Raw genomic sequence first — 27,425 nt, 5'->3', positions numbered from 1 at the left:
TCAAATTTAATTCCATTTTCTTCGTATGATGATTTTGCTTCAGCGTGTGTGCTGCCGCTGTTTTGTGCTTGCTTCCGCAACGTGGAGTCTACTTCCGGTGTCTTGAACGCCGACGACGTTTCAAAATAAAAGTCCCTGAGTTTCGTAGCAGGAAGAGGATGTCACATAAACGTGTTAGGTGCAGTGAAATGTTATATGTGTTCTTGCCTGACTTTAATCATTTGTCAATAAAAAAAGTATTAAAAATATATATATATATATTGTTTTGTTTAAAAAATATTTGTCCCTGTTCTAATTTCATGGTCAAGATCATGACATTGATGGTAAAATTAAATGAAATAGCTATAATTGTACAATTTGTCAACTACTTTTTTAAAGTTTATTTTTGAATTTTTCTGGTGATACAATTTGATTAATTATATTAGACTCCAAATGATTGGTCACTACTGTCTGTATTTATCTATATCACGAAGACTCTTATTATAATGTGCTAAATGTAATGTTATTACTGACAGAACTGACATCTTTTATTAAACCTATGACATTTGTAGAGCATTAGGAGTGTGAGTGGTGCAATTTGTGCAAAGAAAGCTTTTGGAGCTTTATGATGTTGTAAATAACATACCAGGCTTAGAAGGTTCTGGCAAACAAATTAAATGTATTTATAAAGTCCTTTTTACATCAGCACATGTCACAAAGTGCTTATGCAGAAACCCAGCCTAAAACCCCAAACGGCAAGCAATGCAGATGTAGAAGCACGGTGGCTCGGAAAAACTCCCTAGAAAGGCAGGAACCTAGGAAGAAACCTAGAAAGGAACCAGGCTCTGAGGGGTGGCCAGTCCTCTTCTGGCTGTGCCGGGTGGAGATTATAAGAGTAAATGGCCATTAAGGCCAGATTGTTCTTCAAGATGTTCAAACGTCCATAGATGATCAGCAGGGTCAAATAATAATCACAGTCGTTGTAGAGGGTGCAACAAGTCAGTACCTCAGGAGTAAATGTCAGTTGGCTTTTCATAGCCGAGCACTCAGTGTTCGAGAGAGCAGTTGCAGTAGAGAGAGAGAGAGCGAGAGAGAGAGCGAGAGAGCGAGAGAGAGAGAGGGAGAGGGAGAGGGAGAGTCAAAAACAGCAGGTCCAGGACAATGTAACACGTCCGGTGAACAGGCCAGGGTTCCATAGTCGCAGGCAGAACAATTGAAACTGGAGCAGCAGCACGGCCAGGTGGACTGTGGACAGCCAGAAGTCATCAGGCCAGGTAATCCTGAGGCATGGTCCTAGGGCTCAGGTCCTCTGGGAGGGGAGGGAGAGAGAATTAAATTCACACAGGACACCAGATAAGACAAGATAATTACACCAGATATAACAGACCTACCCTAGCCCCCCAGCACATAGACTATTGCAGCATAGGTACTGGAGGCTGAGACGGGGGGGGGGGGGGGGGGGGTCTGGGGCCACAGTGGCCCCGTCCGACAATACCCCCGGACAGGATATAAACCCACCCAGTTTGCCAAAGCCCAGCTCCCACACCACTAGAGGGATATCAACAGACCACCAACTTACTACCCTAAGACAAGGCTCAGTATAGCCCACGAAGATCTCCTCCACGAGCCCGAGGGGGCGCAAAACCAAGGGGGCGAAAACACATTTTGTACATTAAGTAAAGTGCTCAGACATACGATCATATGATCCGAGGAATTATCACCAACCAGTGGCAACCCGTCATTCATTTTGAGCCCCACATTTTAAGCAAAAAAAAAACAAATATATATATTTTGGGGGGGGGGGCTTGTCTGTTTTGCATGTTATTTTGGCATTAATACGTGTCACATATCAGTTTGCAAACAATGTATATATCATTGAGTTAATAAAGCTGCATACAAACATGGTCTCTTTTTTGTTTCCTGTAGTAAGGCAGCTCCAAAATACAGGTGTTTCAGCCTAGCTCAGTGCTTTCTGTGGTGGTGCGGCAAACCTGCAGAGAATACGGACGTTGTGCCGTGATTGGCTCACTGTTCTGTCACTCATGGGGACACTACGTCACCACCAAGTCTAAGGGTAGAGATAGAAAATTCTAGTTCCTTGGGTGCTGCCATAGAGTTACATAAGAAGTGCCCATCCAAGATGGCTCAAGGTTATTGGTCACAGATAAAATGACGTCAAATCACGTTATATGAACAGTAGCTTTGATTGGACTGATCATGTCAACATCATACTTTCAAAATCTTAGCTAGCAGTCATCATCATGAATCAAGTTGACATTCTATTGGCAAATCCTTTATAATCCTTGTCATATGAAGAGAAATAATGAAGAGAAATTATAGATAAAACTTATCGGTGCTGATCAACCATTGCACATAAACATTACACAACAAGTTGGAAATCGCAAATTCAACAATGAGTGGTTTGGAAGGAATCAGTAACAGTGGCTAACTTCAAGTATTGTAAAGAAATCACTAGCCGGCTATTCAGTGGAGTGGCTGTGTGGTCCCAAATCTGGGATTAAGGTGCTCTTTTCCAAGTTTAAAATGATAAACATTTAACAAAGCCCATGCTGTGAATGAAGCATGAGTTGTGCGGCGCTCAAAACAACTGTTAACTAATAACTGCGAAAACTTGACATCAGTGAGTTCAAGGCAACTGGGAAGTCGTGAATAAACAAGCAACACTGCAGGATGCATGAGAGCACCAGCTGTTCTGGACGACTGTGTGATAACGCTCTCGGTAGCCGATATGAGCAAGAGCTTTAAACAGGTCAACATTCACAAAGCCGAGGGGCCAGACGGATTACCAGGACGTGTACTCAAAGCACGCGCGGACCAACTGTCAAGTGTCTTCACTGACATTTTCAACTTCTCCCTAACCGAGTCTGTAATACCTACATGTTTCAAGCAGACCACCATAGTCCCTGTGCCCAAGGAAGTGAAGGTAACCTGCCTAAATGATTACCGCCCGTAGTACTCATGTCGGTAGCCATGAAGTGCTTTGAAAGGCTGGTCATGCACACATCAACAGCATCCTCCTGGATACCCTAGACCCACACCAATTTGCATACTGCCCCAACAGATCCACAGATGACGCAATCTCAATCGCACTCCACACTGCCCTTTCCCACCTGGACAAAAGGAACACCTATGTGAGAATGCTGTTCATTGACTACAGCTCAGTGTTCAACACCATAGTGCCCACGAAGCTCATCACTAAGCTAAGGACCCTGGGACTAACCCCCTCTGCAACTGGATCCTGGACTTCCTGACGGGCCGCCCGAGGTGTTAAGGACAGGCAACAACACGTCTGTTACACTGATCCTCAACACTGGGGCCCCTCGGGGGTGTGTGCTTAGTCCACTCCTGTACTCCCTGTTCACCCAGAACTGCGTGGCCAAACACGACTCCAACACCATCATTAAGTTTGCTGACAACACAACAGTGGTAGGCCTGATCACCGACAACGATGAGACAGCCTATAGGGAGAAGGTCAGAGACCTGGCAGTGTGCTGCCGGGACAACAACCTCTCCCTCAATGTGAGCAAGACAAAGGAGCTGATCGTGGACTCCAGGAAAAGGCGGCCCGAACAGGCCCCCCATTAACATCGATGGGGCTGTAGTGGAGCGGGTGGAGAGCTTCAAGTTCCTTGGTGTCCACATCACCAACGAACTATCATGGTCCAAACACACCAAGACAGACGTGAAGAGGGCACAACAACACATAGTCCCCCTCAGGAGACTGAAAAGATTCGGCATGGGTCCCCAGATCCTCAAAAAGTTCTACAGCTGCACCATCGAGAGCATCCTGACCGGTTGCATCACCGCCTGGTATGGTAACTGCTCGACATCTGACCGTAAGGCTCTACAGAGGGTAGTGGGTACGGCCCAGTACATCACTGGGGCCAAGCTTCCTGCCATCCAGGACCTACATACTAGGCGGTGTCAGAGGAAAGCTTTAAAAATTGTCAAAGACTCCAGTCACCCAAGTCATAGACTGTTTTCTCTGCTACCGCACGGCAAGCTGTACCGGAGCTCCTTAACAGCTTCTACCCCCAAGTCATAAGACTGCTGAACATTTAACCAAATGGCCACCGGATTATTTACATTGATCCCCCCATCCATTTGTTTTTTACACTGCTGCTACTTGCTGTTTATTATCTATGCATAGTCACTTCACCCCTACCTACATGTACAAATTACCTCGACTAACCTGTATCCCCGCACATTGACTCGGTACCGGTACCCCCTGTATATAGCCTTGTTATTGTTATTTTGTTGTGATACTTTTTATTATTTTTGACTTTAGTTTATTTGCTAAATATTTTCTTAACTCTTTCTTGAGCTGCACTGTTGGTTAAGGGCTTGTAAGTAAGCATTTCACGGTAAGGTCTACACATGTTGTATTCAGCGCATGTGACAAATAAAGTTTTTTGATTTGATTTGAAAACACGTTTACAATGGTCATTCAACTCGGAATTTAAATCCGGTCTCTTTCTAAACCAATGACCTTAAGATCAATGACGTCATCATGATTCGACCTTGTTTTTTTCTGAGTTCCCAGTTGTTTTGAAAGCACCATAAATCTAGAGAATGCCAGACTTTGTTGTTCACCTTCCTGTTCAAGTGAGCACAGTACAACAAGTTGAGTCCAAAAATGTTTTGTATGCTGCTGCATAAATGGTGTAATATGCCAATGAGATATGTATACTGTAGCTAAGAAATTAATATTAAGTGTATGTTGTGTAGTAAGATGTTAATAGCCCATGTGATTCACTGTCACGACTTCCGCCGAAGTCGGCTCCTCTCCTTGTTCGGGCGGCGTTCGGCGATCGACGTCACCGGCTTTCTAGCCATCGCCGCTCCATTTTTCATATATCCATTTGTCTTGTCTTGTTTTCATACACACCTGGTTTTCATTTCCCCAATCAATATAATTGTATTTAACCCTCTGTTTCCCATCATGTTTTGTGTGTAATTGTTTTCATGTCAAGCTATGTTCTTTAGCGCTTTACTTTACTGTTCTGTTTTTTTGAGCGCATTTGTTTTGTTGTGCTCCCGGTTTGGAACTATCATAAAGTGCGCTTTATTTATTATACTCTGCTCTCCTGCACCTGACTTCGCCTTCATACACACCTTGACAGTCACCCTAATAATTTGGTCTATTTACCCCTCTTCATTTCGCCTACTGTTCTGACTTGGTGGTGCACATGTAGCCTATAACCTGTTTTAGAGAAATGTAATCATTGAATATTGTAAGAGCTTTCATTGTCTGCGTATATGCCCCCTTTATTTATCCTATGGTTCTGACTTGGTGTACAGGGAAAACACTGTAAGAATGGCCCATGTTCTGAATTCGGTCGCTGTACATTTAAAAAGTGCTAAACAAATAGTTATATTGACTACGTCCATCCAAGCTCGCTCATTAATGTCTTAATCGAAATGGCGGATTGCCTCTTATCCATTTGTCGTCCCCTTATGCCATAGTTAGTACATCTCAATTGTCATTAGAAACCACATTTGTTTAAGCAAGTCAGCCATATCAGCTATGTTTATGTAAATGAGGCTGAAGAAACTGTTTCGCTGCCAGACAAGGCTCCACTGATAGCCAGGTGTAGCAGTGGTAAGATGTTGTGACTGCTGTTGGGACATTTTATGTAGGCCGTTTGTGGGCACCGTTTGTCAATTCATGTATTGTTTAGTGTTGTGTTGCGTTGTGGCTTTGCTGGCATGCATCCCACGTTTTTTTTTTGTTGCCCCACCATGATTTACATGCTAAAATCGCCACTGTCACTAACGTCAGTGGGCGGCGGGCATAGAGATCCTACTAAATTACTAGAGGGGCTATATGCTATGTCATAATCCTTCAAAATTCCAGAATGGAGTGTAAATGGCAGCCATTTTGGTCTGAGAGAAATCCAAACCAGTCTAAAAAGAATGAATGGCAGTAGAGGCATAGGTGATGCATTTCCTGCTTTTACTTATGCAGGAAAATAAAAGGCATGTAATATATCAGAAATTGTGTATAAAAAATATTGTCACCCCAAAATATTGTTGTATAATTATAAATACAGTTAGGAAGCTTTTATACACATGTTCTGTATAAATAGCCTCTAAAATATAAGTAAACAGAACACAAATGTCTAAAATGTTGTTTTCTTGGAAACCTGTGAGTGTTATTATATGATACAATATCAGTAGGCCTACTTGTTGCATTTACAATTTGAATAAGTCCTTTCATCAACTGATTTAGCTCAGTTGGTAGAGCATGGCGCTTGCAGCATTCGATTCCCACAGGACACAAGTATGAAAAGCAGTATTAAAATGTGTACACTCACTACTGTAAGTCGCTGTTATGGGTGTAAGATGGCACAGTGATGCCATCCGTTGGTAAATGTTAAACAGTCGCTCTGGATAATAGCATCTGCTAAATGGCTAAAATGTAAATGTAATTTCAGCCAGTGTATGGCTGTGGATTGACTGCATTGTTTAAACGGAATGCTGGCATATTGGCATTTAATTAGCAGCTTCTCCTTCACCCAAAGCTGATGTTCTGAAAGAGCTAAAGAATCTGGATCCCTACAAATCAGCTGGGCTAGGCAATCTGGACCCTCTCTTTCTAAAATTATCCGCCGAAATTGTTGCAACCCCTATTACTAGCCTATTCAACCTCTCTTTTGTATCGTCTGAGATCCCCAAAGATTGGAAAGCTGCCGCGGTCATCCCCCTCTTCAAAGGAGGAGACACTCTAGACCCAAACTGTTATAGACCTACTGTATATCCATCCTGCCCTGTCTTTCTAAAATCTTCGAAAGTCAAGTTAACAAACAGATCACCGACCATTTCAAATCCCACCGTACCTTTTCCCCTATGCAATCTGGTTTCCGACCTGGTCATGGGTGCACCTCAGCCACGCTCAAGGTCCTAATTATATCATATATCGGTTATATCATAACCGCCATCGATAAAAGACAGTACTGTGCAGCCGTCTTCATCGACCTGGCCAAGGCTTTCGACTCTTGTCAATCACCGCACTCTTATTGGCAGACTCAACAGCCTTGGTTTCTCAAATGACTGCCTCGCCTGGTTCACCAACTACTTCTCAGATAGAGTTCAGTGTGTCAAATCGAAGGGCCTGTTGTCCGGACCTCTGGCAGTCTCTATGGGGGTGCCACAGGGTTCAATTCTCGGGTCGACTCTTTTCTCTGTATATATCAATGATGTCACTCTTGCTGCTGGTGATTCTCTGATCCACCTCTACACAGACGACACCATTCTGTATACATTTGGCCCTTCTTAAATCTATTAATTAAATCTAGAATCGGCTTCCTATTTCGCAACAATACTCCTTCACTCATGCTGCCAAACATAGTCATACCCTCGTAAAACGGACTATCCTACCGATCCTTGACTTCGGCGATGTCATTTACAAAATAGCCTCCAACACGCTACTCAACAAATTGGATGTAGTCTATCACAGTGGCATCCGTTTTGTCACTAAAGCCTCATATACTACCCACCACTGCGACCTGTATGCTCTCGTTGGCTGGCCTTCACTACATATTCGTCGCCAAACCCACTGGCTCCAGGTCATCTATAAGTCTATGCTAGGTAATGCCCCGCCTTATCTCAGCTCACTGGTCACCATAGCAACGCCCACCCATAGCATGCGCTCCAGCAGGTATATTTCACTGGTCATCCCAAAAGCCAACACTTCTTTTGGCCGCCTTTCCTTCCAGTTCTCTGCTGCCAATGACTGGAACGAATTGCAAAAATCACTGAAGCTGGAGTCTTATATCTCCCTCTCTAACTTTAAGCATCAGCTGTCAGAGCAGCTTACCGATCTCTGTACCTGTACACAGCCAATCTGTAAATAGCACACCCAACTACCTCACCCCCATATTATTACTTACCCTCTTGCTCTTTTGCACCCGAGTATCTCTACTTGCACATCATCATCTGCACATCCATCACTCCAGTGTTAATGCTAAATTGTAATTATTTCGCCTCTATGGCCAATTTATTGCCTACCTCCCTACTCTTCTACATATGCACACACTGTACATAGATTTTTTTATATTGTGTTATTGACTGTACGTTTGATTATGTGTAACTCTGTGTTGTTTGTTTTTGTCGCACTGCTTTGCTTTATCTTGGCCAGGTCGCAGTTGTAAATGAGAATTTGTTCTCAACTGGCCTACCTGGTTAAACTAACGTGAAAAAATAAAATTAAAATAAATATGGAATCATGCCTCTAAAACTTTCTGGCATTCCTCTAACAAACATACAGTGCAGATAAGGTTCAAATTCATTGTTTTACACAATAAAATAAAGGTAAAATAAAAATATTATCACAGCACTGGCGAACTATGGTTGACTAACTCCCTTACCAAAATGGCTGAGCTTTTAGACCATCATAAGAAGGTTGATGGCGATTGGTGAGTCACGGATTTCCCAGCATGCACTGCAAATCAGTTCTTTTTATGGGTGGGATTTTCTGAGAGGCGTTGCCGCATTAGAAGCGAGTAGACTTTTAACCTCCGCAGCCAAGTAATAGTTCATACAAAGGCATTTGCAGCCGCCTACAGTGAACTTCTTCTCAATTTAGCCTGAACCTTTCATTATGGCCAACTACATTCATGTACCCGAAGAGGCGCCCGCTGTACCCAAAATAGATGTCACATTAGACGAGAACGATTACAGATCTGGTGCGTTGAGACTGATCAAGGAACTGAGACCGTTCTGGAAACCATCCGAGGTCAAAATGAAGGTATTACATTTGTCACATTCGACGTATTAATTTCTAATATCTTTCTACGATGACTGTAAGAGACTAGTCAGTCGCCATCTGTCGCATACTGCTTACCAGGCAGCTATTACATAATTCTGAAACTGGAGTGTTGCGCCTTTTTAAATAGAAGCTGCGTCAACTTGCTAGCTAGCAACAGTGTAGCATTCAAGCCAGCCGATTGACGGATGAATAGAGGCAGTGGAATTCATAGGCCTCTTGTTTGACGTAGTTTGCATGATCTAGTAAGATAAGTAAGTAACTCACTGTGCGTTATGTATCACATCAAGAGATTGCAACAAAGCATCTATCAAATTCAAGGCTATTATAGGCGTCATCAGGCACAAAACACAATTGGCCAGGTTTAGTAGTTGACAAATAGCTAGCTATGCATTTGATCTGGTGCCAATTTTCTTATGTCTTTGTAATATTAAGTGCCATTCTAGGATTTCAAGACAACTTCCAGGAATCTATGATCATGAGTAGTGGGACTGGTTGCCAAGTAACGTTAACTCAACTCCAACAAGGAGCTGAGCGCAGACTAGATCTCGAAAACCCTTCAGCCACATTACATTCGCCCACATTTGGCGCCCGTGTAAACTACAATTCCGACGCTGTGTTTTAACGTTTAAAAACGTCAATCGTCGTTTTCGAAACGGTTTTCGAAACATTGTGATATACCTCTTGTTTTTATGTCAGCGAGAAATAAACGTTAAAATAAAAACGATTGCTACTTGCTGTAGCAGTTTTGCACAAATCTATTCAATGCTTGCCTCCAGTTGACGAACTACACTTCCTCTCCTGTTAGCTTACAAACTGGTGTTCGTTGCACGCTAGATGGCTAATTAGCCCAGGTGGCGACGTCTTCCGTCTGTCTTCCGTAAACAAGCGCTGTAACACGGAGATATGGCCGTGTGTGTACACTAACCCTATAAAGGTGTGTCGTAATTTATCTATATTCAACTCGCTGATATGAAAGATACGTTCCTTATCTTTCCAAAACAGTACCGCAGTAACTATGCGTGTTATTGTTTAGAGTAAGAGTTGGGGCTCTTGAAGATGCACGATGCAGAAATCGTTCTGCCATTTCCTGGTTGTTGACAAAACAAGCACGTAGTCATTGAACCATCTAAACCGCTGTGAAATATATTGGTGTACAAAAGGAAAAGAACGGAAGCATAGAAATAGCGCACACAGAACAGATCTACTGCTTCTTAGACTTGCTTTCAATAAGACTGACAGATCTATAACGCACATTCTGTGTAGGTCGCCCACAAAGTTGCATATTGCAGCAAAACTTCACCTATCTATGAATGAGGTAAGCACAATTTATTTTTTATTAACCTCCGACTCTTTTGATACTTTGATGCATTGAAGTTAAAAAATGTAAATTCTTAAACCCTGTAGCAACTGATAATGTAATAACTGCCAATAAAGTAATGGGCTCCTAATAATTGTATAACTTTTGCATTTATAATGTAATAAATGCTGATCATTTAATAAATATGCTTAACACAAAGTAATAGTTTTGGCTCATTATGCATTGGTTATTACATTATAAAGTGGGCAAATGTTTTTATCAATAGTGTACTGACTTAAACCAATAACGCAATGACAACCTAAAATCACCCTCTTAATTCTGGCTGCAAGCCCGAAGCCGGGCACAATATGACAACAGCCACTTCAAGTGCAGGGCGCGAAATTCAAAATATATTTTTTAGAAATATTTAACTTTCACACATTAACAAGTCCAATACAGCATTTGAAAGATAAACATCTTGTGAATCCAGCCAACATGTCCGATTTTTAAAATGTTTTACAGCGAAAACACCACGTATATTTATGTTAGCTCACCACCAAATACAAAAAAGGACAGACATTTTTCACAGCACAGGTACCATGCACAAAACCAACCTAACTAACCAAGAACCAACCAAACTAACCAAGAAACAACTTCATCAGATGACAGTCTTATAACATGTTATTCAATAAATCTATGTTTTGTTCGAAAAATGTGCATATTTCAGGTATAAATCATAGTTTACATTGCAGCTACAATCAGAAATTGCACCGAAAGCAGCCAGAATAATTACAGACACCAACGTCAAATACCTAATTACTCATCATAAAACATTTCTGAAAAATACATAGTGTACAGCAAATGAAAGACAGGCATCTTGTGATTCCAGCCAATATTTCCGATTTATTAAGTGTTTTACAGCGAAAACACAATATAGCGTTATATTAGCTTACCACAATAGCCAGAAACACAAGCCCTTCCCCAGCAGTAAAAGTTAGCGATCGTGACAAACCAGTAAAAGATATATAATTTTTGACTAACCTTGATATTCTTCATCAGATGACAGTCCTATAACATCAGGTTATACATACACTTATGTTTTGTTCGAAAATGTGCATATTTAGAGCTGAAATCAGTGGTTACACATTGTGCTAACGTAGCTACTATTTCCCACAACGTCCGGATATTTTTCTGACACTTTTTCTGACACATATATTCTGACCAAATAGCTATTCATAAACATAACTAAAAAATACATGTTGTATAGGAAATGATAGATCCAATAGTTCTTAATGAAATCGCAGTGTTAGAATTCTAAAAAATAACTTCATTACGACATCCAGCTTCGGTATAGCTAGAGTACCCAAACGTTGGGCGCCGACGACTAATTCACATGTACGACAGATATATGAAATAGCATCATAAAATGTTTCTTACTTTTGCTGATCTTTCATCAGAATGTTGGACAAGGGGTCCTTTGTCGGGAACAATCGTTGTTTGGATTTAGAACGGCCACTTTCCCTCTCGATTTAGCAAGCACACTAGCCAAGTGGCACGAATCTCTCCATCGTCAACAAAGTCAGAGAACGGAACACGGCAAAACTCCCGAAAAAATTTCAATAATCTGATTAAACTATATTGAAAAAACATACTTTACGATGATATGGTCACATGCATCAAATAAAATCAAAGCCGGAGATAGTAGTCGCCTATAACGGCAGCTAAACAGAAGGCAAATCCAGGTACCACCTCGCGCTCTCCAGAAAACCGGAAATGGGGGACACGTCATACAAAGAGCTTGTATTCCACTTCAGACCAAGATAAACACTAAATTTCTTCTCTCACCGCCTCTTGACATCCAGGGGAAGGCCTATGAAGTGCATGTATACTCATACGTATCATGCCCATTTATAGGCAGGAAGTAGAACAGAGCCTCGATTTCAGACTTTCCACTTCCTGGTCAGGAAGTTTGTGCCAAATGAGTTCTGTTTGACTCACAGATATAATTCAAACGGTTTTAGAAACTAGAGAGTGTTTTCTATCCAATAGTAATAATAATATGCATATTGTACGAGCAAGAATTGAGTACGAGGCCGTTTGAAATGGGCACCTTTTATCTGGCTACTCAATACTGCCCCTGCAGCCCAAACAGGTTAACTGGTCTTATGACCCTCTAGTCATGTGGTTTGTTCATGGCAAACTTTTACTAACCCGCCACACAGGTTTACACCACCTAGCTTATGTAAACAAGTAGAACAAGTCTTGTCATGCATGCTGATCATTAAACGGGCGGTATCGTAAGACTTAGTGACCATACAAGAGCGTCACAATTGGGGCAATTTCAGTTTCCACCTCCTAAATAAAAACATAACTGGGGGGGTGGTCGTCTTGACGAACACAGAGTGGGGGTGTGGTTTCTCTTTGTAAACACAGCTCTAGGGGGGGTGTTGTAGGCAGGGTAGACACACATACACACACACAACCACCCTGCCTAATTTCATTCACAAAGCAAGGACTCAGCACATGCCAGCCATGGCTTGCTCCTGCAAAATAAAATTCCGGACATGCCTATACGCTCATGGTCACAGGATCAGGGGTGGAATGCCTGCCCCCCCCCAGAAATGTTCCAGTTTTCATTGGGGATGAAAACAACCATTGGGTTTAAACCCACCCAGACAATTCCTCTTTTCCATCAATGCATTCTGGGGTCCTTTTGTTTTCCCATCAGATCCGAAGTCAATTGACAACCTATAAAAGGAACCATAGAATTCAGTCCCAGGATGAAAATTATACTACAGTAGGCGGCAGGATACTGTGTGTGGGTGGTAGAGGTCCAGAGGACATTTACATTTAAGTCATTTAGCAGACGCTCTTATCCAGAGCGACTTACAAATTGGTGCATTCACCTTATGATATCCAGTGGAACAACCACTTTACAATAGTGCATCTAAATCTTTTAAGGGGGGGGGGTTAGAAGGATTACTTTATCCTATCCTAGGTATTCCTTAAAGAGGTGGGGTTTCAGGTGTCTCCGGAAGGTGGTGATTGACTCCGCTGACCTGGCGTCGTGAGGGAGTTTGTTCCACCATTGGGGTGCCAGAGCAGCGAACAGTTTTGACTGGGCTGAGCGGGAACTGTACTTCCTCAGAGGTAGGGAGGCGAGCAGGCCAGAGGTGGATGAACGCAGTGCCCTTGTTTGGGTGTAGGGCCTGATCAGAGCCTGAAGGTACGGAGGTGCCGTTCCCCTCACAGCTCCGTAGGCAAGCACCATGGTCTTGTAGCGGATGCGAGCTTCAACTGGAAGCCAGTGGAGAGAGCGGAGGAGCGGGGTGACGTGAGAGAACTTGGGAAGGTTGAACACCAGACGGGCTGCAGCGTTCTGGATGAGTTGTAGGGGTTTAATGGCACAGGCAGGGAGCCCAGCCAACAGCGAGTTGCAGTAATCCAGACGGGAGATGACAAGTGCCTGGATTAGGACCTGCGCCGCTTCCTGTGTGAGGCAGGGTCGTACTCTGTGAATGTTGTAGAGCATGAACCTACAGGAACGGGCCACCGCCTTGATGTTAGTTGAGAACGACAGGGTGTTGTCCAGGATCACGCCAAGGTTCTTAGCGCTCTGGGAGGAGGACACAATGGAGTAGTCAACCGTGATGGCGAGATCATGGAACGGGCAGTCCTTCCCCGGGAGGAAGAGCAGCTCCGTCTTGCCGAGGTTCAGCTTGAGGTGGTGATCCGTCATCCACACTGATATGTCTGCCAGACATGCAGAGATGCGATTCGCCACCTGGTTATCAGAAGGGGGAAAGGAGAAGATTAATTGTGTGTCGTCTGCATAGCAATGATAGGAGAGACCATGTGAGGATATGACAGAGCCAAGTGACTTGGTGTATAGCGAGAATAGGAGAGGGCCTAGAACAGAGCCCTGGGGGACACCAGTGGTGAGAGCACGTGGTGCGGAGACAGATTCTCGCCACGCCACCTGGTAGGAGCGACCTGTCAGGTAGGACACAATCCAAGCGTGGGCCGCGCCGGAGATGCCCAACTCGGAGAGGGTGGAGAGGAGGATCTGATGGTTCACAGTAGAGGACCACGCTTGTATTCGTATTTAGAAATGTCCTCGTCCGTAGTATTAATAGAAATATGATAAAGCTGTAGCCTACCTGACAGGAAGTCTACTGTACCTGTAGTATAGGATACCTATAGTAAATCAGCTATATAGGGCCTATAGCCATCCCTGTTATGAAATCCTGCATGACTTGACATAAGCCTATGAATAACTGAGTGAATTTTCCTAAATATATATATTTATTTTATACTAAATCATTGGATGCGATGATGCCCGATTGCAACAATTTGTCTACCAATCATCTTTTTCTCTCAGTTCTTCACAGATGGAATCACCAATAAGTTGCTGGGCTGCTACGTGGGCGGGGTCATGCAGGATGTGGTCCTGGTGCGTATCTATGGCAACAAGACAGAGCTGTTTGTGGACCGGGAGAACGAGGTGAAGAGTTTCCGGACGCTCCACGCACACCGCTGCGCCCCGCGTCTCTACTGTACCTTCAACAACGGCCTCTGCTATGAGTTCCTACAGGGCCAGGCACTGGAACCTGAACACATCCGGAGCCTGCCCACGTCCAGGTACAGCGACAGATAGCCCACCGCGTTGAGTACAACTTGTTGAACCAAGAGCACTCTTAGTCTATCCTAAATATTTGAGATAACCACACCCTCCCCCATTACCTACCCTGTCTCTCCTCCACCCTTAGGTTTGGATAGAAAAGAGTAGAAACTCTGAGCTATCCTACCAGGCCCAAATCTTAGAAGAACTACTCCCACATAAAACAGGCAGTGCTCTACATTACACCACACCTTTTGAATTCATGTTCAGGTGAAACCACAGTACACCAGCTCTTTACACATTCCATAATCTTCGGCATTGTCATGTAAGGTGTGGTGCTTCTGTGAACCTAATATATGGGTGAGTCCGTATGGGAAGGTAATGTGACTTGTTCCCTTGAGGAGCATTACGAAGAGTGGAAACATGGGACATAGACAGCTACAGGTCAGGAGTGTGATTGAAAGCTCATCCTGGCTCTATGGTTACAGAACCATTCTTTAGCTGAAGCCCAACCGCTCCAGGGCTATGCATTCAGTTCACATGTGTCCAATATCGGGTACACCGATGTACATAGACAAATATAGCTTCACCCGTAGGTGTAAACTCACCTTAAGCTTAGTGAGTTGACAGTCTTGGTTGTCTCCTATGACCTGACTTTCATTAAATTCTGGGATTCTTTACAAATATGGCCTCTAGTGTATAAGCCAGTACTGAAGTAAGAGTTTTACGGTCTTGGCCTCAAGAATTTGGTCCCTCTTCTCAAAACCCCCTATCGCCAACTCACATCGCTTCCACCACCCTACAGGCTCATCGCGAGGCAGCTGGCTAAGTACCATGCCATCCATGCTCACAACGGATGGGTGCCCCAGTCAGACCTGTGGCTGACAATGGGCAAGTACTTCGCCCTGGTGCCCAAGTTCTTCCAAGACCCAGAGATGAACATAAGGTGAGTGGTGTAGATAAAGAAATGAACTGGGTCCCAATATCCAGACCTGCATGGTACGGGGGTATGAAGGCCTGTGTTGGTGTATTCATGCCATGCACACTGAATAGTATGCTAGTTGAGCTATTGGGACATAGTTGAGGTCTAGATAGGAGGACTGCGTTATCTTTGTAGGGACACATGAAATCTGGAGGTTTCCTTTTAAGGTTATAAAACTGTTATTATTGATGCATGAATATTTTGCCTCCACCTATTTCCTACTTTAGGACTCATTAATGTGGCCAGGAGTTTTTCTAGGTAAGGTCTGTTTACATAGTGATGAGGAAACTCCCCGGGGCTCTAGTCTGGAACTTTCCGCCAGGAAGCTCTTGAATGGAACACTAGAGTTATACGAGAGATGCTTGACCTGTGACCTCTGGCATGCCTGAGCGATTGCACAGTGAGTGTCTGCCATTCCTCACATTGCTTCACCAGGTGTGTTTACCTGAAGAGGACGAGCCCCCTGTCACTCAAACCACACCCACTATTCATGAACGATATGTACTGTTGCCTAGTTAAATAAAAAATACTGTACAGTTTTAGTTCGGGACGTTGAACGTTTTAATAAAGTCGTGTGGATTGGAGATTATGCACTATTCTTTGAGTTTCAAGCCTTTACAAGACTCCTCTATGCAGTCGTAGTTTATTGATCTGAGATTACGTATTGATGAGTTTACTCTTGACTGATGTCAGTTTTCTAGTAGATTCCAACCCACTTCTTTTATTGGTCCGATATGGAACAATAATACTGTACCTTTGAGATTGCGCAACACCTCTACTTCTTTCCCCGTGTACTTTTGTAATCTCTCTCTCCCCCCTGTCTCTCTCCAATTCTCTCTATCTCTCTGCCTATTTTGCTCTCTTTCCTTTCTGCCTCCACCCTCTCCTTCCATCCCCAGGTTAAACAGTGAGGTGCCTAGTCGAAGGCGACTGAGGGAAGAGATGGTGTGGATGCAGCAGAGTCTGTCTGTGCTGGGCTCTCCTGTAGTCCTCTGCCACAACGACCTGCTGTGTAAGAACATAATCTATAATCAGCAAGGAGGTGAGTTTCACCCTGCATGCCCAAACATACTGCAATGCACCTAGCCACTATTGTACTGTCCACCACTACCCAGTCACAGGTAGGCCTGATTTCATATACTGCACCAGAGTTTGGGGTCAATTCCATTTTTTAAATTCAGTTGATTCAGGAAGTCGACTGAAATTCCAATTCTGATTTTCCACTTTGAAGACAAATGAGGAGAAATTGAATTTTAGTTTAGTTCTGGAGTTAAAATAGATTTGAGGCACTGCACTACTGCTCTGCACGGCATTCACCCAGTCACAAGCCACAAACCACAGGAAAGACTGACCAAAGTGTTCAGTAGGTAAACATTTTGAGACCGCATTCTGAAACAGAGGTATGAAGTACCCAAACTTGTTAAATTAGCTTATTTTGTTTTGTTTCAAAGTGTTTTCTCCTGTTTTGCTCAACTAAACAGGGCCGTGGCTTTAGTGCATCTTGTGTAGCCAACTACCATCACAGAGCCAACAGGCTTTGCCCATCATGGTCATGCTAGCTAAGGGTGGGAAGGGAGGGAGCTCCGTAGCCCATTTAAAAAATTTAAAAATACATGTTTTTATTTGTGGTTCTTTGGGAATGCTGTTTTGTTTGTGTTGTGAATGCCTTTGGTACTAACGGCCGCCCGTGTACAAAGAGGATGCAAGTAGAAATGGTCTCAGACCAGACTAGACCCGCCAGGTGGCCAATGGTTGCAGAGGGAGTGGCGGGTGCTTTTACCGGAGGGTGGTGGAGGAGAGCATTCTTACCTGAGGCTAAGGTGGGGGAGAGGGATTGAGCTGATTTTTACCTGAGAAAACATGGGAATGAGGGAGAGCGCTGTCTACCCCTTCGCTGATCTGTTCGGCGAGGGGCGGGGTGATCTCACAGCTCGTGTCCAGCTTTTCTCTCCTAAGAGTGACAGGCGGGAGAGGCTGGCCAGCCAGAGGGAGGGTTGAAAGACCCAGTTCAGAACCACTGTTCTACGCCTCAGCTCAGAGCAGCAGTAGGGCCTATCTCACTCATTTCACTCAGACAGTGACCGACCGCTCTGTGTTAGCTAGCTCAGTGCACCATTTGCTCTTATTACTTTCACTCCGTGACTGACGGCCCTTGCAGTGCTAGCTCTACCATACTGTTATCCAACCCAGTGCTAGACCACACCTGGCTTACTTGGTGACAGTATAGCTCTGTTCTGTTTTATGAGAGGGAAACCTCAAGCTTCGGCAATAACAAAAAATAATCACTGATAACATGACTAACTACAGTTAAAGTGTAGGCAGAGCACACACAGCTCTTTCAACCACAGTCTCTCAGCGACAGTTTTAGTACGGTCTCTCTGTGAGAGCAGAGGGAAGATTCTTCCTTCCAACAATAACAAAGCAATTTACCCTCTGAAACTGACTCAATTGAAAGATTAGGGAAACTTTAAACTGATTTCAGATGTTTACAAGAGTCATTTCAGTTCACCCTATAAGAGAGCAGGGTTGTTTGTCTCGTTCATCTGAAAAAGTGTCCTCCCTTTTTTTCCCCCCAAGGCCTCATCACTCTGTTTATCCTTCTGCTCTCAGTCAAGTCAGGTGATGAAGGGAGAGAAGTAGTCAAATTCTGCCCCAAGTCCCTGAGACTCAAACCTGTGTTGCTTAGTTTACAACAGGAAGCCACTCAATTATCTCATTTACATAGGAGCAGGGAGGTGTCGTGCCATTAGGTCCCACGTGGACCAATCAGAGTGTAGCTTTGAAAGGGGCCTGTTCCGAAAAGGGGGAAGTGTGAGAGACCAGAGGAGAGAGTTGGCAGTTTCTGCAGTTTGTGTGACCGTGGTTGTGTGTGTGAATGCGAGAGAGTGTGTCTGTGTCTGTGTGTGTGTGTGTGTGTGTGTGTGTGTGTGTGTGATGGATGTGAGTTTGCCCAAACCTTTTCGTCTGCTGTACAGGGCTACTAGCCACTGACTGGAGGTGTTCTGTTGTGTCCTGCTAGGACCGCCCGGCGTCCGGTAACCATCTCACGTGTCTTTACTAAGTCAACCTCAAAAACACACACCAAAACACTCATACACACACTGTATGTGAAACTGTACTGTGACAAACACATTTGTAATTTAGGGTGCTTCAACAAGCACTCTTGAATATGACCTGCATAGTAAATCAAGTGCTAAAACGATAAAGACCCAAAAGCATTTGAATGGGTATTTTTGTTGTCAGGGAGAGTTAAAACAGCTCTTTCTGGTTAGATTTTGGGGGTAAGGCTTTGTATGTTGACATCCCCTCATGCAGTACACTTTTTCTTCGCTAGAGGGCAGTGTTGCATCTCTTTACCTCCAACACCACATTCCTTCTGCATGGTGCTTCTTTTTCCATCTTTCCACCACAATCACTTCCTCTACGCATGACCTTTTACCAAACCAATTCCACTGCAAGTTCCACAACGGCGTATGAGCCAAACCAAGCCAATATAAACTTGCAGTGGAAAGTAATATAGATTTCTTACTTTTTTTAAATGACGCATTTTGACTCCTTTCATATTTCTGTGTATTTATTTCTAACATATCTCACTAACCAAACAACAGCAAGAAGTAAACATGTAAAAATGATACATTATTCCTCTGTGTATAATAGCATCTGTGAGCTAATTTGTTTGCGAAGCCAATCAGGAGATTTCCTGGGAAAAGTTGATAACGGACTATTATTTGTCTTCTGAATTGGATAATCCAATCCCTTTTTCGATCACATGACTGGTTCCTGTAGCCTACGTTGGAATTGGGATCACCCCCACTCTTATATAATGACAGAAAAAATGGAAGTGAAACTGAGAAGGAGAACATAAAATCAATTTTTTTTAACTCTATTTTGAAAATATCAGTTCTCAACTTTTTCCCGGGCACTTTGAAATTCAAACTGGGTGGAAGCTGGTCCTACATCTGAATGTTATATTTTTAGCTAACTCCTCTGACTGTTATATAACATGACAACCACTGTCATGACCACGCTAGTCAGAGGAATCGGCTAAAGCACATTTACCTGTTTTGGACCAGGCGAACTGCATGTCTGCATCAATTAGGCCTATATGTCTGTCTATCTGCCCACTTTCTATGTGTCTGCATTTTTATCAACTTCCTTGTCTTTGTTATCTCTACACATTCTCACTTCCCTTCAAAATGCAAACTCTTACTCCTCAACCCCAGAGGCCTACGGTATTTACAGTAGGCTGTCAGTGATGCATCAGAACCACTTAGACTAGAGAGAGGGATGATAATGGGTTAATAATGCACAGCTTTATCATTTCTAATGTGACTGGTCTCTGTCCTGTACTAAACAAACGTTCCTCTCTGCTCCTTTCAGAAAATGTCAAGTTCATTGACTACGAATACGCTGGGTACAATTACCAAGCCTATGACATTGGGAACCACTTCAATGAGTTTGCAGGTAAGAGAGTGTGTGTGTGTTTTGGGTCACGTTGCCAAGTGCGAATGCTCATTGGTCATTTTCCTAAGTGTTGCGTGTACAGTATCTGTTGTGGTCCTCTGTAGTTCAGTTGCTAGAGCATGGCACTTGTAATGCCAGAGTAGTGGGTTCAATTCCCAGGGCCACTTGTAAAATGTACACTAATGACTGCTTTGGATAAAACCATCTGCTAAATTACTATTATATTATGGTCAGTGTGTTAAGCTTGTTTGGTCATTGTATTAAGCATTTGTGTGTTTGACCTTTTACTTAGCGTGTGTGTGTGTGTCCTGTGTAGGTCTGAATGAGGTGGACTACAGCCACTACCCAGAGCGGAGTTTGCAGCTGCAGTGGCTGCGCTCCTACTTGGAGGCCTATAAGGAACACAAAGGTCAAGGGTCAGAGGTCACTGAGACAGAGGTGGAGGTGCTCTACGTACAGGTCAACCGCTTTTCCCTGGTAAGTTTACTTCTCCTTTTTTTGTGTAGTTAATTTGTGGCTTCCACCCAAGACTAAGTTGGCGAACCTTCGTACATTTGTCACATTTTTATTAGAGTTTTGTTTACAAGATGAAGTATTAGACCGATGTTTAGCGAGACTTTGACACAGGGAAATCAGCCAGTAGCATTCCTAGGTAAAGTTGAAAGGCTCTTTTGAAGCTTTTCAACAAGGAGATCTTCAATGCCAGTCATCTCCGTCTGTTTGATGTTCTCAGTTCACTGCTCTGCCCTTCAACTTCCCTCTTTCTTCATCTCCTCCGCTCACTTCTTTCAGAGAAACGACACAATGTACCCAACACAAATCAATTGCACAAGGATGTGTGTGTTCGGGCCAATCGCTCAAGGTTAATTGGTTGGGCCTTTAATCAATGGTTAGGGCAGTGTAGTCTATTGTGTTGAACTGTCTCTGGTACCTAGCATAGATTGTTTCCCTGAACACATAGACACATCTAGAAGGTATGTCCCCTGGGAATTCAAAGGCAGAGGAGAACTTTGAAAGAAACACATAGTAGACCTGCAAATGAGAGACAAACGAAGCAGGATCAATGGCTTTGTAAAATATTTCTAATTGACTGTCTGACTGTTTGCTGTGCAACGGAAGTGAAGTACTGCCAATTTCCCAGAGTACTTTACACTACAGCTTAGCTGAATACATTTCCAAAGCGGTTGAATAGCAATAGAAGCGTAACACTGCTTTCAACGATCAAAGGAGGGACCATACTAGATCGACTTATGTATACAATGTCACATAGAGAGAAGTGACCTTGCAAATGTTTTGAAAACGAATGAGAAGAGTGAAGCCTTGTTGTGGACAATAGTGCTCCTGGGGGTTTTATCCATACATTAGCTATACATGGGGGTAGGGCCGCAAATCTATAGGCTAAACAAACAGCAAAAGAAGCTTGCTGTGCCGGTTTTGAAGTAGGGAGACTCAATAGCATGCTCCTCGGAGATTTCCAGGACGATCTAGAATTCTGATTTTGCACAGTCAACAGTAGCACCCTCCTGGGCGACTATCCCAACTCCACCTGAGACTGAGGCCCTACCTCCTCCTTTGGTAACTACACGTGTGTTTACTGTAGATAGAAGTGGTAGCCTCGGTTTCCGCGGTAGACAACACCTTTGTTGGTTGTTACTATGGGTTTTGTCATGTTTGGTGTGACAATGGTGTTAAAGATTTCCAGTCAGGACTATGAACACGGACCCACATTTAATAACATGACTATTCCTCCATTCTTTCCCCCTCTCTCCAGGCATCTCATTTCTTCTGGGGCCTATGGGCTCTGATTCAGGCAGAGTTCTCCACCATTGACTTTGACTTCCTGGGGTAAGTGGCTTCAAAAATGTAGGTTTTGATCCAGAGACAAGTCGAGAGCTTGGCACTATAAAGTTCTGTCTGCAAAAATATTCTTCTGAGATAATTGGCTGTATAGTTCCGAACCCTCATTGGTTTGAATGGTGTCAGCAATTCTTCTGTTGTATTCAATTCAACTTGCATTGGGGTATTTTAGAGTACTATATAGGTAGAGAACATTGACCAGAACAAGGCTTTGTCAGTCATTTTCTTTTGTCTGAAATGCAGATAGAACGTTACAGTCCCAAGCTCTCAAAGACATGACATTACAGCCCTAGCAGATATAGCATATTTATAGTTTCTGTAATAATGTTTTGAGTACTGTGTTTCACTCTGAATGACCTTCTGATGTTATGCCATTACGCAGTATCTTGTTTTCTTATGATATATGGTCATTGACTTGATATTGTGTTACTAACGTTGACGTACATTGGCTCGCTCATTTCAGATACGCAGTCCTTCGCTTCAGCCAGTATTTCAAGATGAAGCCAGAGGTTGCAGCGCTGAACTTTCCAGAATAAAAGTTCTCCCTATCTGGTCCTCATGTCCACCGTAGAGTGCCCTCTAGAGGGTGTCGGAAAGAAGACCCGGAGAGAGCCTAGTCCACACTTCCTGTGGATTTCATTCGGCACTCACTAGAGACTCATAGAACCCGATGGGAACTTATAGAACCCGATGGGAACTTATAGAACCCGATGGGAACTTATAGAACCCGATGGGAACTTATAGAACCCGATGGGAACTTATAGAACCCGATGGGAACTTATAGAACCCGATGGGAACTTGTAGAACTATATTAGAACTCCTAGAACCCCATGGGAACTTATAGAACTATATGAGAACTCATAGAACCCTATGGAAACTCACAGAACCCTATGGGAGCTTATAGAACCCTGTGAGAACTTATAGAACTCATAGAACCCTATGGGAACTTATAGAACTATATGAGAACTCATAGAACCCTTTGAGAACTCATAGCTGTTAGAAACCATGACTCACCATCCATTGACACTCCACAGGGCCAATTCCATAGCATCACTGCTACAGACAGATCCCTACCTAGCTCGCTATAGAAGCCTAGAACCATACACTTCTTCATAAAGACTAAAGTCTTTAATTAAGACCCAGTCCTCCAAAATGTCTAAATATGCAAGGGGAAAAAGAGCACTATCATGGCTTTTTTTTAATGTTAAGAACAACCAAATGAAAACTGTCACGTAAAATATGGTGAATTCAGTGTGACATTCCAGTAGCATCTCTCACCCCAGTCTGTGCCCGCACACAGGGGTAACTCACAACAGGGGAGACCTGGACCAACTCTGTAACTTGTCTCCTGTGTTGTGCTGCTGACTGACTGGGAATATTAGTGTGCGTGGGCTCACTCCGAGCCATTCCTATTGGATATATACATCTCTTGTCTGGGCTAACTGGTCCACTGATTATTTAGTCACCAGTATATCTGTTGGTTTAATGGTAGGCTATATAGTAAGTTACCAATATGTGTTGGTGCACTTGGTATAGTCACCAATATATATTTGTTGGTTAAATGGTTAGATTCACTTACGTACTGTCTCCTAGGTAACAAACAGGAGGGCATCCATCTTGTTTACATTCTGTTCCCCTGACTGAAACGACGTCCACTTCCCCTACCGTAACTAGGCTGTAGTTTGATTCATGGGAAATGTGTCGTCATGACGACGGCCAGGAGTATTTCCTGACCATTTCCTGGGGAAACTCTGACCAGAAGAAACTCGGGGCCTTCTGGTCTGGAAACCCTCCAAGCCCTAGTCATGACTGTTCACTGTATTAAGTCGTTTAGATTCACTTTTTGTTTTATCATGTAACCTCATGGGGCAGTTGCATTTGACTCGACTCAGCCTAATCCTGGACTAAAAGGCACTTTCAATGGAGAGTTGATGTTCAATGGCGTCACCATTGGAAGTGATTTTTAGTCGAGGATTATAGGCTTAAGCTGGTATATTGTTGCCTGGCTACCCATCCACATCACTCCGGCCAACTGAAGTTTCTTCTCCATGATGAGTCTGGATTTGCCTCCCTCCCTGATGATTTCTAGAATGTGGACACATTCTGACCGTTCTGATTGGTCCCAGAAACTGATGGGTTGGGCCAAATCCGGGCCTTCATGGACGACGTTATCAACTTTGATACTCTGGTTAGATTTTGTTAGACCATCCAATCGCTGTTGAATTTGTTTTGTACAATGCCCCTCATTTTGAAGTCACACAGACAACTTCTAGGGTGGCAGTTTCAGACAATGTATGTAGGGATCGATAGAGCAGCGAAATGAAATTCAGGGTGAGTTGTCTGACAAGGTTTAGTGCAATTATCTGTGAGACAACTGAGGTAAGACCTATGATTGGAGGACCAATGGCTTTGGTAGGGAGTGTCTTTGAAATATGTATCTTTGACTGAAAGATTCTCTCTAACGGTATAGTACTTCATGTCTTCATCTGTTTATAATGTATGCGCTGCTTGGTTCTAGAAGTTCTTTACGACAAAAAGTTCATCTACTAGGTCAAAACCAACCTACACCAAAGTGCTGATCTTTTTTTGCTTGTACATAATTGCACATTGTATTTTTCCATTTAGAAATAATAATATTGATAATGTACAATATTTACTTTTTAAAGTGCAGTTTTATACCTATTTAAGTGAGCATCTGTTTTCTGACTGGGAGGTCTTGGAGAGTATGTTAGGAGTGTGTTAAAACAGATTCAATGTTAGTCAGGGCAGGTCTATGTTGTTACTGCATAGATGCCTGGATGAAGAGACCTCTTGATAGGCTGCTGAAATAGCACCCTATACCCTACATAGTGCACTACTTTTGACATGGGGCGCTGGTCACCAGGGGTGCAGTGTATAGGGGGCTATTTCGGATGAAGACGGACTGTATTTTCCATTCATACTCAACACTTCCATGCCAACGGTATCAGTCTGCAGACTTGCAGCCGTGGTCCTATGGGGTGCTAGCACCTGTGAGAACCGCATTTCAAGGCACCTTTCAGGAAGTGGCTGCAAGTCTCCAGACCGATGCCTCTCTCTATACCCTACGCTCCTGACCTGTGCAGCCCTCTACATGTTAAGTGAACCCCGTCTACTATAGCGACGAAACCAACTGGGAAGTCAGCCAGGCATTACAGTATATGCCTGTCTTAACTCTGTGTTCACTTTTGATTTGAGCATGCCTTTTATTTTGATGTGGCTTTGTTTTAATGATAATCAACATGTCTGTTTTCTGGGTCTGTGACTGCAGTGTCTGAGATGTTCGGTCTATGTTCCTTCACTGGGAAATGGGAGGACGGGTCAGAAATGGGTGGTTGTCGATCAGATCCTAACTTGAGAGATGTTGCGCGTTAAGTTGCTCAACTTTTGTGAAAGTTCTCTACTGACATCTGAGCATGGATTTCTGACAAGGTTTAATTTACACTTGACTCAAGTTAGGGTTGCGTTTGTGTGTTGTCCTTGTCTGCAGACCGTGCCATGTTTTTAATCACACAGGGTGCACAAATAGTGCTGAAATATACTGTCAAATTGTACAGCTGTAGCCTACACACGTGCGCTATAATGTTAAAAAGGAATCATAAAAACACTTCGTAACGCAAGTCTGTTTCCCTGTTGAGTTTCATTTTGAAATGAATAAGACCACTGTAAAAAAAAAAAAACGTTTGTAAAAAAGCAACATAATACTTTCAGCTTACTCAATACTGGTCTGCTTCTTTAAAACTTGTATAAATGCTCTATTCTTATTTCTTCTCTGGCATTTGTAGCATATGTGTATATGTACATTTCAAAATCAAATGTAATATCTTTGCTTGGACTGTCAAATGTGAATGACTGTACATAGTTTTTTTTTTTCTAAACATTGCTCTAACATCAGTCTTTTGTTTAACTGTGAAATAATCAAACTTTTGAATACTGTACACAAGTGCTGTGAAAGGAGATTAAAGTATATTACCCTGTCCTGTTTCTTTTTTATATATATTTTTTTATATGCACCTCTTGTAATATTTAGTCTGATTACTCCCAGCTGGAAGTATTTGCCTGTTAACCACAGATCTACCACAAGGTTACCTGGAGATGGCGCCAAACATGATGAAATGAAAGGCCAAGCGTTGTTGCGTTGTACAGGTAACTGCCAAAATAAACACACTTGAGTAAATGACGGCTATAAAGTGTGGCTCAGTTGGAAGAACATTATATTCCCACGGGGGACTAGTATGAAAAATGGATGCACTCACTACTGTCTGCTAAATGACAATGTTAAAATACAGTGTATATAGAAAACCGGTGTGGTTCCTGAGGAAAATGAGCAATCAATATCCCATGTTGAAGAATGCCCAGTTATTTTGGCTACCATGGCTTGAAGAGATCTCATTGACTTTAAAAGAGGGGTCTCAAAAGAGCATAGGGGGTTGTGTGTGTGTGTCACCAGATCTCAGCCCAATTTAACACTTATGAGCAATTCTGGAGCGGCGCCTGGGACATTTTCCACCATCAACAAAACACCAAATTAAATTTTTCGTAGAATCTTTTTGTAGAATCTCTGCCAAGGAGCGTTGACGCTGTTCTGGCAACTCGTGGTGGCCCGACGCCCTATTGTTTCTTTTCTTTTGGCAGTTGCCTGTATTTAGTTGCTCTGTACAAGTGGATGGTGCTCTTTTGAATGAACAATCCATCATGTGAGTTTGTGTACATGGTCCCTCGGTCCTTGACGCAAAAGCAGTTTGGAAATATGCATCCTATTCCAGGGCTATAGACCCCTACAGAATGACTGAGTGGGAGGATATACAACACAGCATTATGGAAATGCACACAATATTTTCGAACAATCATTTTGAGAGCAGCAAGGCAGATCATGGCTTCAGCTCGTCTTAATGTGAGCAGCAGTTTCAGAATGAAATAACGACAGCATTGCTCCAGCTCTGTCTAATTTACACGTTCATTGTGGATTCAATATCTGCTAGTCAACTTGTTTTCATTTCACACAAAAGGTCAACGTACAATAACCACTTCCAACTGGAACAATCTTGGAGAGTGTGCAATGCCAGAAGCCATCCCAGTGCAATTAAACAGACAAACACTCAGGCCTACAGTACAAGTGTGTAAATATGTCAAACATGTTATATATATATAAACACACACAAAGGTGATTTAGTATAATAACACTACAATGTAATGTACTGCAATACCATATAAATGCACTGATATAAAAGAGACCAGTTTGATGAAAGTCTGTATTGAAGTACTGAAAGAGTACACCAAAGCTGAAGTGCACGTGGGATATTCTAGTGACACTTCTGCTGTACTTCATACTATTTGCGAGTAGCTCTCCATGTCGCTACATTGTAAGTGTATAGAAGACATCTCAAATAATGTCTTACAACTACACATAGTATAC

At 43.0% G+C, this 27,425-nt stretch overlaps 1 protein-coding gene across 1 annotated transcript; it reads left to right on the top strand.

Moving 5' to 3' along the window:
- The first annotated feature begins 8,496 nt into the window (after positions 1 to 8,496).
- LOC120050021 (ethanolamine kinase 1-like) lies at positions 8,497 to 25,987 on the top strand. Its single transcript, XM_038996612.1, has 8 exons — positions 8,497 to 8,749; positions 14,449 to 14,708; positions 15,494 to 15,634; positions 16,570 to 16,712; positions 20,051 to 20,134; positions 20,451 to 20,611; positions 21,906 to 21,979; positions 22,455 to 25,987. Exons 1-8 carry the CDS (start codon positions 8,603 to 8,605, stop codon positions 22,525 to 22,527), a joined length of 1,083 nt encoding a protein of 360 aa, XP_038852540.1. The 5' UTR covers positions 8,497 to 8,602; the 3' UTR covers positions 22,528 to 25,987.
- Positions 25,988 to 27,425: the final 1,438 nt, after the last annotated feature.

The sequence above is a fragment of the Salvelinus namaycush genome, chromosome 6, assembly GCF_016432855.1.
Source record: "Salvelinus namaycush isolate Seneca chromosome 6, SaNama_1.0, whole genome shotgun sequence".
In the NCBI taxonomy this organism is placed as follows: domain Eukaryota; kingdom Metazoa; phylum Chordata; class Actinopteri; order Salmoniformes; family Salmonidae; genus Salvelinus; species Salvelinus namaycush.
The sequence above is the reverse complement of the archived record's forward strand: the minus strand, read 5'-3'. Positions and strand labels throughout refer to the sequence as shown.

What these genes read in the sequence shown, in the direction of transcription:
- LOC120050021 (XM_038996612.1), top strand. Translation starts at nt 8,603, where the DNA reads ATGGCCAACTACATTCATGTACCCGAAGAGGCGCCCGCTGTACCCAAA. An exon ending in AATCTATAATCAGCAAGGAG is followed by an intron (nt 16,713 to 20,050) that starts GTGAGTTTCACC and finishes TGCTCCTTTCAG; the next exon opens with AAAATGTCAAGTTCATTGAC. An exon ending in CCACTTCAATGAGTTTGCAG is followed by an intron (nt 20,135 to 20,450) that starts GTAAGAGAGTGT and finishes TGTCCTGTGTAG; the next exon opens with GTCTGAATGAGGTGGACTAC.